Genomic DNA, 10,667 nt, shown 5'->3' with positions numbered 1-10,667 from the left:
TTTCTTTTGCTTCAAGGATTAAATTTTCCTTAATTTCAGAGAAGTCATAATAGTTCTCTAAATTCCTGTTCCTTGTACCTCAACATTCTTTGATTCAAATTTAAATATACACTATTCATGTCATGCATTCAGAATTATAATTAATACCACCACTTTTAAGTAAATCAGACTATTCTTAAAATTAACTCAATTTCTCATGCAATACATCACTTCTTTTTCTTTTCTTTTTAGATTCAAATTCAGTGAGTGGTACATGAAACATCCTTTCAGCATTAAAGCAATTAAAAGAAAACTAAACTAGTCCTAGGATTCTAACTAATAAAGGATCATGCAGCAAACAAAGCAAAATAGCAGAAAGCCGGAACATAACATAGAAAAAAAGGGGAGGAATAAAAAATGAAAAGAACTCAACCACCTTAGTTATCCTAGCGGTCGCTTTATTCTTCAGGTTGTGCTCCTCAATGCAGATGATTCGCCTCCCTTTTGTGCCAAAAAACCAATAAGCGCAGCGTCAACACCAAACTTAAAGGTTTGCTTGTCCTCAAGCAAAGAAGAACTGAAAATAAAAACAAAGAGTGAGAGGAAAGAAGAATATAAAGATAAAAGGACAAGAAAGAATTAGGATTGAGAGAGAGAGAGGAAAAAGTGAAAACTGTGCGGCGAACAAGTGTAATTGTGCGGCGAAGACGACGCATACGCGTGGGTCGCGAAATTCCTTTGTGATGCGTTAGCGTCAGGCACGCATCCGCGTGCCATAGGTTTTGTGCGATTCGTGTGAAGCCAGCCGCGCGCACGCACAACTCCCTGTTCGCGTGGCTAGGGAACCAATATTGGCATACGACGCGTTCGCGTCATGCACGCACACGCGTGGATGGCCATTTGTGCAGATGGTGCGCACGCGTCAGGGACGCGTAGGCGTGGTCAATTTTGTGCGTCTAGCACACTTCCAGCCCCAAACTAGCATAACTCTCTGCACAAACACTCCTTTACGTCGATTTTGCAGGTCACGCGGACGCGCACGCGTGAATGGCGATAAGTGCAAACGACGCGCACGCGTGGAGTACACGTACGCGCGGTCATGTTTGTGCGCCAAGCATGGGTCCAGCACCACTCTCGCAAAACTCTCTGTCAAAATTTGTTTTTCACGCACACATGATTGACGTGTTCGCGTCAGTGACGCTTGCACGTCGTGTGGTTTTTTTTTAGGTGTTCGGTTCTTGGAAAAACATAGCTGCATGATCAGAGAATTAGTAAGAACTCAATAAAAATAAAATAAATAAGAAAACTACTACTACGAAAAATAAAAATAGCTAAGGATACGAAATTATCGGGTTGCCTCCCGACAAGCACTTCTTTATCGTCACTAGCTTGACGGTCAGCTCCTCTAAAGAGGAGGATCATAGGGGCTCGGCTCTTCACCCCTTACTTTGAACTTCTTTTCTGTGTCTCCATAACGTAGCTCAATATGCTCGAGAGAGAGGATTCTGGTTACTGTATAAATCCACTTTGGATTGCTAGTCAACACCACCTTCATTCCTGGGGAGAAATCTTCAGTGGGGATCTTTTTGTTTCTCCATCCTCTGGGTACTTTCTTCTTTTTGGGATCCTCTTCCTTGGTAGATGATGCATTTCCAACACCAAACTTAGGTTTGATGTCAGGAGGAATTTTATTGATTGTTGCTAAGGGAGGTTTGAGCTGCAGATTCTGCTGTTTATCATCAGGTGGTTTTTGAAAGGTTGGATCAATAAGCTCAGTCTGCATGCACCTTTCTTCTTCACTTGTTGAATGTATATCTTTGAAGACATGAAAGACCAGTTGCTCCTTATGCACTCTAAGCACTAATTCACCCACTTCTACATCAATCAGAGCTCTTCCCCTGGTTAGGAATAGTCTTCCTAGAATTATAGAGGCATTCTCATCCTTCCCTATGTCAAGAATCACAAAGGCTGCTGGGAGGAAGAACTTACCCACTTTGACCAGGATATTCTCCACTAATCCGTATGCAGGCTTCATAGATTTATCTGCCATCTGCAATGCTATCTTTGTGGGTTGTGCCTCTTGGATTTGCAGCTTCTTCATCACAGATAAGGGTATTAGATTTATGCTTGCCCCCAGATCACATGGGGCTTTCTCAAAGGTTGTGCTCCCAATGGTGCATAGAATTTGAAAGTTCCCTGGATCTGGCATCTTCCTTGGCAAGTTATTCTGAATGACAACACTACATTCCTTAGTCAGGACTACTGTCTCATCTCCCTTTAAACACTTTTTCTTTGACAACAGCTCCTTCATAAATTTGACATAGATAGGCATTTGCTCTAAAACTTCAGAAAAAGGAATATTGATTTGTAACTTTTTGAAGACTTCCAAGAACTTTGAAAACTGCTTGTCCTTGGTCTCCTTTCGAAGTCTCTGAGGATATAGCATCTTAGGCTTGTACTCAGGAGCCTTTGGCAGTGTAGGATAAGTGTCAAGAGAGTCTGGAAATGGGTTGTCTGCACGCTTTGGAGGGGCGTGTTCTAATTCTCCCTTTTTCTCCTCTGGAGCTTCCTTTTCAACTAGCTCTTCATTGGCCTTGGTCTCAGAGCCAGCTACTTTACTATTTCTCAATTGAATAACTTTGCAATCTTCTCCTAGGTTCACCACTATATCACCTTGAAATGTACTTGCAGACCTCTCAAGTATTTGCTTGCTCACTTGGCCTACTAGCACCTCTAAATTTCTAATGGAGGCTCTGGTTTCCTGCATAACTTGTGCTTCTGTACTTGCCACTTGTCCACTTATCAAGGTGATAGCCTTGCATTCCTCTCTTGGATTTGGAATTGTGTTACCAGGAAGGCTATTAGTAGTCTTTTGATCAATTTCATTAACTCTGGTGGCTATTTGACCCATTTGAATCTCCAGGTTCTTGATGGACGCTCTGGTTTCTTGTCTAAAACCTGTCAATATTGCTTCCAAATCATTGTTCTGCTGGAAATCGCCCTGAGAACTATTGTTGAAGTTCTGAGGTCTATGAGGTTGATCCCTCATTCTAAAATTTGGGTGATTTCTCCATCCCTGGTTGTATGTCTTAGAATATGGATCATTGTTGGAATTTCTAGGACCACTCATCATGTAATTCACCTGTTCAAAAGAAGGTTGAGCATAATAATAATTATCATTTTGCACAAAATTACCTGCCATGTCATAGGAGATTTCTTGTGGTGAATTTTGTGTGTTGATAGCTGAGACTTGCATGCCACCCATCTGTTGAGTAAGTAGATTTATTTACTGAGACATCAGCTTGTTCTGAGCAAGAAGAGCATTAACAGCTTCTACTTCCAACACACCTCTCTTCTGAGGGGTCTCGGAGTTCACCGGATTCCTATTAGATGAATATAAATATTGGTTGCTAGCAACCAATTCAATAAGCTCAATAGTCTCCTTCGGTGTCTTCTTCTTGTGCAATGAACCTCCTGTAGAATTGTCTAAGCACATCTTGGACATTTCACCCAAGCCTTCATAAAAGATATCTAGTTGAGTCCATTTGGAGAACATGTCTGGAGGGCATTGCCTAAACAGTAGCTTGTATCTCTTCCAAGCTTCATACAGAGTCTCACCATCCTTTTGCCTGAAGGTCTGAACCTCCACCCTAAGCTTAGTCAGCTTCTTTGGTGGGAAAAGTTTAGTGAGAAACTCAGTAACCACCTTGTTCTAAGTGTCCAAACTCTCCTTGGGTTGGGAATCTAGCCATAGCTTTGCTCCATCCCTCAGAGCAAACGGGAAGAGCATGAGTTTGTACACATATGGGTTTACTCCATTTGTCTTCACAATATCATAAATTTGCAGAAAACTAGAAATAAATTGATTTGGATCTTCGTGGGAAAGACCGTGATACTGGCAGCTTTGTTGCACCAGAGTGACCAGTTGAGACTTCAACTCAAAGTTGTTCGCAGCAATAGGAGGCACCACAATACTCTTTTTATACAGATCTGCTGTAGGAGAGGAGAAAGAACCAAGTACTCTCCTTTGTTGTTCATTCCCATTCGGGTTTGCCACATTGGCATTATCAGTATTATTCAGATCTATAGTGGAATCTGCAGCCTTGTAAAGTCTTGCTTGTTGTAAACGCCGCCTGAAAGTCCTTTCAGGTTCAGGATCAAAGTCTAAGAGATGGTTTTTGTCTCTGTTCTTGCGCATAAACAAACAGAAAACAAGAAAGAATGAGAATCTCTACGTTAGAGTGTAGAAAATTTTCAGTGAGGTAACTTGTATAAAGAAATAAAAAAAATACTAAATAAAATAAATAAATAAATAGAAAGAAGTTAAAATAAAAATAATTAGGTAACACCAAACTTAATTTCAGAAATTAAAAAGATATTAGTACTATTTATTTATTTAAAATATTTTTTGTATTTATTTATTTTAAAAACTAATTAATAAAAGAAAAGAAAAAGAAAACGAATCAGGGGAGGGGGTACTAAAGAAAAACGAAAGAAACGAAAAAGGAAAAAAAAGAAAAAAAAATAACAACGTGAAGGAAAAAGAAAAAAAAAGAAAAAAGTTAACGTAAAGAAAAAGAAAAAAATAACGTAAAATGCAAAATAGAAATTAATAATAAAATAAAAATAAAAATAAAAGTGTAATAATAAATAAAAAATTTATTTAATCTAAGCAATCAAACAACGAATAGTTGTTAATCACAGTCAATTTTCGGCAACGGCGCCAAAAACTTGGTGCGGTATTTTATAACCCACAAATTTACCGGCAAGTGCATCGGGTCGTACCAAGTAATACCTTACGTGAGTAAGGGTCGATCCCACGAGAATTGATGGATTAAGCAACAATAGTATTTGATAGGATTAGTTAGACAAACAGAATATAGTATTTGGAAGTTCAAAAGTATTAACAGTAACTTTGGAATATTAAAGACAGGCAGATAAATAAGTTGGGAATAAAATATTGAGAAAACAGTTAAGGTTTCAGAGTTATCTATTTTTTCAGATTAATTTTTCTTACTAACTATTTTAATTATGCAAGATTTAATTCATGGCAAACTATATGTGACTAGACCCTAATTCCTTAGACCTTCCTAGTCTCCTCTAAAATTCATTAACTGCCAATTTCTTGGTCAATTAATTCCAATTAGAGGGTGATGATCAAATTCCAATTTATATGCCACAAAAATCCTAATTATCCAAAAATAAAGAGATTATATGTCACGTATCTCGTTAAATACAAACAATTAGAAATTTAGGATAATATGTTTTCAAACTGTTGTTCAAGTAAAGAGCTTTTCCAAGTTTTACAAGAACTCAATTAGAACATGGGTCATACTTCCGTTCCACCCAAATTCATAAAATAAAGAACGAAAATAATTATTGAAATATAAATCTAAACATGGATTAAATTAGAAAGATCAAACGAATAAATCCATACAAATAGACAGAGCTCCTAACCTTAACAATGGAGGATTAGTTGCTTATGGTTCAGAGAAGAAAAATAAGGGTTCTGGTAAAAATGTAATGTGTTCCTGATGGCATACAAAAACCTATTTATAACTAATCCTAATAGATTTAAAATCTAAAAAATACTATCTTTTTCTAAAAGATAAGATTTGAATTTAAATTCGAATTAATTAACAAGTCTTCAGCTGATGGGTGGGGACCACTTGCTTTGTCCATTCTGCAGCTTCTAATCTATGTTTTTTGGGCTGGAAACTGGGTCAAAACAGCCCAGAAATTGCCCCCAGCGTTTTTCTGTGTTTTTCTGTACGTGGCGCATGTCACGCGTACGCGTACACGTCGATAGTCTTTTCTGCAAGTCACGCGGACGCGTCGCTGAGCAAATCTTCAAATCACGCGTACGCGTTAGTCATGCGTACGCGTCGCCATGGATACTTCCAGATCACGCGCACGCGTCAGGCACGCGTGCGCGTCGCTCCTCGCAGCCATCTCCTTTGATTCTTGTGCTGTAGAAACTCCGTCAAATTTCGCCGAATGCTATCTAAAATAATTAAAATTGTAAAAGACTCAAAGTAGCATCCATAGTGACTAAAATATAATTAATTCTTGATTAAACTCAACAATTTAAGTACAAATTCACTAGGAAAAGATAGACAAGATGCTCACGCATCACTTTCCTTGCTTTCTGTTTTCCTTTGGCATTCTCTTGTGCGTTTTCTTTTGTGCATGCATGGGTTTTGTTTGTTTTGGCTGCATCTTCTTTTACAGGGGGCACCACTGGGTGTTTTGTTTTTGATTAAGTTCTGGGTTAGTATAAGGGTGCATAGGGAGTGGTTCATGGAATTGTAGATTGTTTTTACTGTTCCTAGGGTTCCAGACCTCCCGTACTGACTAAGTGGTGTCCCCGTTGTAGGTATGGCCGAGCGCCCCGTGGTTCCGAATATGGCTCAGTGGCCGCTAGCCGATTTTATTGACCATTACGCCTGGGTTACTTCCAACGTGAAGGATACCCCGTTCCGGGTTACCCGCGAGAGCCTCCAAGAACTTCGCCAGGTTGGACTCTTGTGCGGAGGGGGTCCCAAGGAGGTGTTCAATCAGGTTTACGTCTCCGCTAACCGGGAACGTGTTTGTCATAAAAATTTAGCGTCTCTACGCGTGGTTGATTGGTTGTGGGTTTACAGACTCATGTTTACTACCCTGGGAGTTCGTCTTCTGTTTTCCTCTTTCATGATGGGTTTATTGAATCGGTGCGATGTTGCTCCGTCGCAGCTGCATCCGAATAGCTGGGCCGCTATTCGTTGTTTGGAAATGGTTTGTGAGTACATGGATATCCTGATCTCCATGAATGTTTTCCTCTACCTCTTCCTCCTTACCAGCCCTTCTCGGGAGGGAAAGACAAAAAAAGGGTATATGTCCTTCAAGGCTCAACAAGGTCGTAGGATCTTTGGCCTCTTTGAGGACTCTTTTCATGGTTTCAAATCAACTTTCTTTGAAGTCAGACCGGTTGAGGGCCATCACCCTTTCTGGTTTACTGCGGAGGATGAAAGACGGATCCCGACCTATTGGAGTTTTGGGGCCGGGTCTGATTACTTAATCAAAATTTCTTATGATTGGTTGAGCTCGGGACCGATCGATCTTATGTTGGTAAGTTCTTTGTTTACTTGTATTTTTGCCTAGTGTTTTACTTTTCTTTGCTCACGTCCTATTTTTGTTTGCAGTTTCCATGGCTGGTGGAAAAACTATTATGGCTGAGTTGATGAACCTTATTAAAGGGAGTGATGAGAACTCCTCGGTGACTCTTTCGGTGGATCATGGTCAGGAGGGAGCTGGCGAGGGTAGTGGTCAGGTTGCTGGGGCTGACCAAGGGTAGGTGGAGTCGGCTAAGGTCCCCCCTGAAACTAACCCGGGGAAAGCAAACGTTGAAGAGGAGATCCCTTTTGAGGAGGAGGGTCGGGCATCTGGTGATGATGACCTGAGGGTTGTCAGTAACCCTAAGAAGAGAAAACTAGATTCGGGGAAGGCTCTTTCCATTATGGAGAAGAACTTCGACGCTAGGGGTTTTATTGAGTCCCAATTGCTTCCTGGTACTGAGGAATTTTACCGGGATGCCGACCTTGCAGGTCAGGCAAGATGGATTTATCGCAGCCTTCTCCGAGCTGCCGCGATCGCCAAGAAGGGGACTCGGGAGGTGTCCACTTTAAAGAAGAAAAACAAGGAGATTGCGAAGGGGGCTTGGGAGGCCTTGAAGCTTACTGAGGAGGGGATTAAGGCCCAGGTGGCTGTGTTGGCTCCCGACCTCGACCTTTCTCAAATTGGGGCATTCAAAACGGTTAAGGATGGGAAGATCGTGGATATTCCCATGCCTTGATATCGATCATTCTCCTTTCCTTCTTTCTCCTTTTATTTTTGTATTTCTTGCTTTTGCTTTTGGGCCTGTTTGTGGCACCTTTGGTTTGTAATGGATACTTTGACATTTTACTTTGAATTCGGCCGTTTGTGATTTTGCGTTTGTATTCGCTTGCTCGGGCCGTCGTGGCTTTGCTTACTTTATTATTTTGCTTATCCGGGATGTTGTGGCTTTTTGATGTTCAGTTTTTCTGGTATTCATCTTGCTTAGGCCGTCGCGGCTTTGCTTACTTTATTATTTTGCTTATCCAGGCCCTCGTGGCTTTTTGGTGTTTGGTTTACCATTTTTATGGTATTTACCGTTTGCTTTACTATTTAACTTTGGGTCCCTTTCGTTCTCGGGGTGATTAGTTCTGGGTTTTTGTTAGGTCGACCGTTCGTCGTTTTGTCGTGTTATTGCGTTTGTTGTGGCGTGTTGATTTATATCTTGCAAAAACGAGGTGACTACACATGTATATAGAATTTAAAACAAGGGAATAATGTAATTTAAGTGGAAAAGGATAAAGAAATGGAAAGAAATTAAGTGTTGGGGGAATAGGATCGTCAGGTCGTGTGGTTGCTTCTTCTTATGAGTAGAACCTTCTTAGGTTTGCCATATTCTAGGTCCTTGGTACCTCACTTCCATCCAGCCTCTCTAGCTTGTAGGCACCCTTGCCGAGGACTTTCCTTACCCCGTAAGGTACTGCCCAATTCGTTGCCAACTTGCCTTCTCCCGGGGTTGGCGGTCCAATGTCATTACGTCGTAAGACCAGGTCGCCTTCCCCGAGGCTTCTCTTCAGTACTTTGTTGTTGTATCTTAGGGCTATTCTTTGCTTGATTGCTATTTCTGTCAGGTGTGCCATCTGCTTTGTCTCGTCGACCAGGTCTTTTTTGACTGCCTCGTTTCCCCTCCTAGGAGTAACCTTGGACTCGGCTCCCTGATCTCGACTGGGATGACTGCGTCGACCTCGTATGTGAGTCGGAAGGGGGTTTTGCCAGTAGATGATTGGTAAGAGGTTCTGTAAGACCATAAGACCGAGGCTAGCTCGTCTGCCCATGAGCCATTCTTCCCTTCAAGTCGTTTCTTTAGCCCTTTTAAGATGACTTTATTGGCTGCTTCTACCTGGCCGTTGCTCTGGGGATGCTCGACTGAGGAAAACTTCTGCTTGATTCCTAGTCCTGACAGGAAATCTTTGAACTTTTTGTCGGTGAACTGCGTCCGATTATCTGATATGATAGATTCTGAGATTCCAAATCTGGTGACTACTTGCCTCCACATGAACTTTTGACAATTAGCCGAAGATATGTTAGCCAGTGGTTTGGCTTCTACCCATTTGGTGTAGTAGTCAATTGCTACTATTAAGTATTTTACTTGTCCTGGCCCAGGTGGGAATGACCCTAAGAGGTCGACTCCCCATTGGGCAAAAGGTCGTGGTGTCATCATCAGACTGAGTTCTCCGGGTGGAGCTTTGTGGAAGTTGGTGTTTTCTTGGCATTTTTTGCATTTTTTGACGAATTCCCGAGCGTCCGACATTATTGTGGGCCAATAATACCCTGTCCAGATGAGCTTTCTTGCTAACGACCTTCCTCTGATATGGTGGCCGCAACACCCCTCATGTACTTCACTTAGGACGTAGTCCATTTGGTCGGGGCGCATGCATTTGAGTAGGGGTTGGTGGAGCCCTCGTTTGTATAACTGCCCTTGTATGATCACATACTTGGGAGCTTCCCTCCTGGTGGCTTGTGCTTCTTTCTCGTTCTCGGGAATTTCGCCGCGTTCCAAGTATCGGAGGATGAGGTCTATCCATGAGGGGAGGCTCGGTGTCAGGGTTGCGCACAAGATGATTGCTGGTTCAGTTGCCAGCCCTTGGATTAGAGACCTGTTTTCTGTCCCAGGTTTGGTGCTCGCTAGCTTAGAGAGGAGGTCTGCTCGGGCATTTCTTTCTCTGGGGACATGCTGAACCACGACTTCTTTAAAGCTTTTGCATAGCTCTTTTACCTTCTCCAGGTATTTTTGAAGTAGTGTGTCCCTGACCTGATAGCTGCCGTTTATCTAGGAGGTGACGATCTGGGAGTCGCTGCTGACTTCTATTCTTGACTCTCTGACTTCTTTAGCTAGGATTAACCTTCATATCAGGGCTTCGTATTCTTCTTGGTTGTTGGAGACTGGGAAGTCGAACTTGATTGACTGTTTGTAAGCTACCCCTGCCGAGTTCTCGAGGATGATTCCAGCCCCTCCAAACGTTTGGTTGGATGCTCCGTCAACGTGGAGCTTCCACCAAGTGCTTGGTGTGTCGGGTGCCTTCCTCGTGACTTCTACCAGGAAATCTGCTATTGCTTGGGCTTTGATTGCCTGCCTGGAATTGTATTGCAAGTCATACTGAGATAGCTCTACTACCCATGCCATCATTCTCCCTGCGAGGTCGGGTTTTTAGAGGACTTGTCGTATGGCTTGGTCGGTTCTTAGGATGATCACGTGCCCCTAAAAGTATTGTTTTAGCCTCCTAGATGAGGTTATTAGGACGTAAGCCAATTTTTCCAGCTTGGTGTACTTTAACTCTGCCCTTTGGAGTACTTTGCTGATGAAGTATACTGGATGTTGAGTCTTGTCTTCTCCTTAGACAAGGACTACTGCCATGGCTTGCATGGTCACTGCCAGATATAAGTACAAAGGCTCTCCTTCTCTGGGCTTGTTGAGCATGGGAGGTTCTCAGAGTATCTTTTTGAAATGTTTGAATGCTTCTTCGCACGACGGGGTCCATTTGAAGGCGATTCCTTTCTTCATTAGATTGAAGAATGGGATGGCCTTCTCTGCCGAGGCTCCGAGGAACTGGGACAAA

General features: G+C 42.2%; 1 protein-coding gene across 1 annotated transcript; it reads right to left on the bottom strand.

Moving 5' to 3' along the window:
* Positions 1-8,447: 8,447 nt before the first annotated feature.
* Positions 8,448-10,234, bottom strand: LOC107460346 (uncharacterized). Its single transcript, XM_016078704.1, has 3 exons — positions 10,031-10,234; positions 8,951-9,784; positions 8,448-8,846 (listed from the first exon to the last, which is right to left on the bottom strand). Exons 1-3 carry the CDS (start codon positions 10,232-10,234, stop codon positions 8,448-8,450), a joined length of 1,437 nt encoding a protein of 478 aa, XP_015934190.1.
* Between the last annotated feature and the right edge of the window lie 433 nt (positions 10,235-10,667).

Source organism: Arachis duranensis, chromosome 8, assembly GCF_000817695.3.
Source record: "Arachis duranensis cultivar V14167 chromosome 8, aradu.V14167.gnm2.J7QH, whole genome shotgun sequence".
Classification (NCBI taxonomy): Eukaryota; Viridiplantae; Streptophyta; class Magnoliopsida; order Fabales; family Fabaceae; genus Arachis; species Arachis duranensis.
Note: the sequence above shows the minus strand (reverse complement) of the source record. Positions and strands in the feature narration are given on the sequence as shown.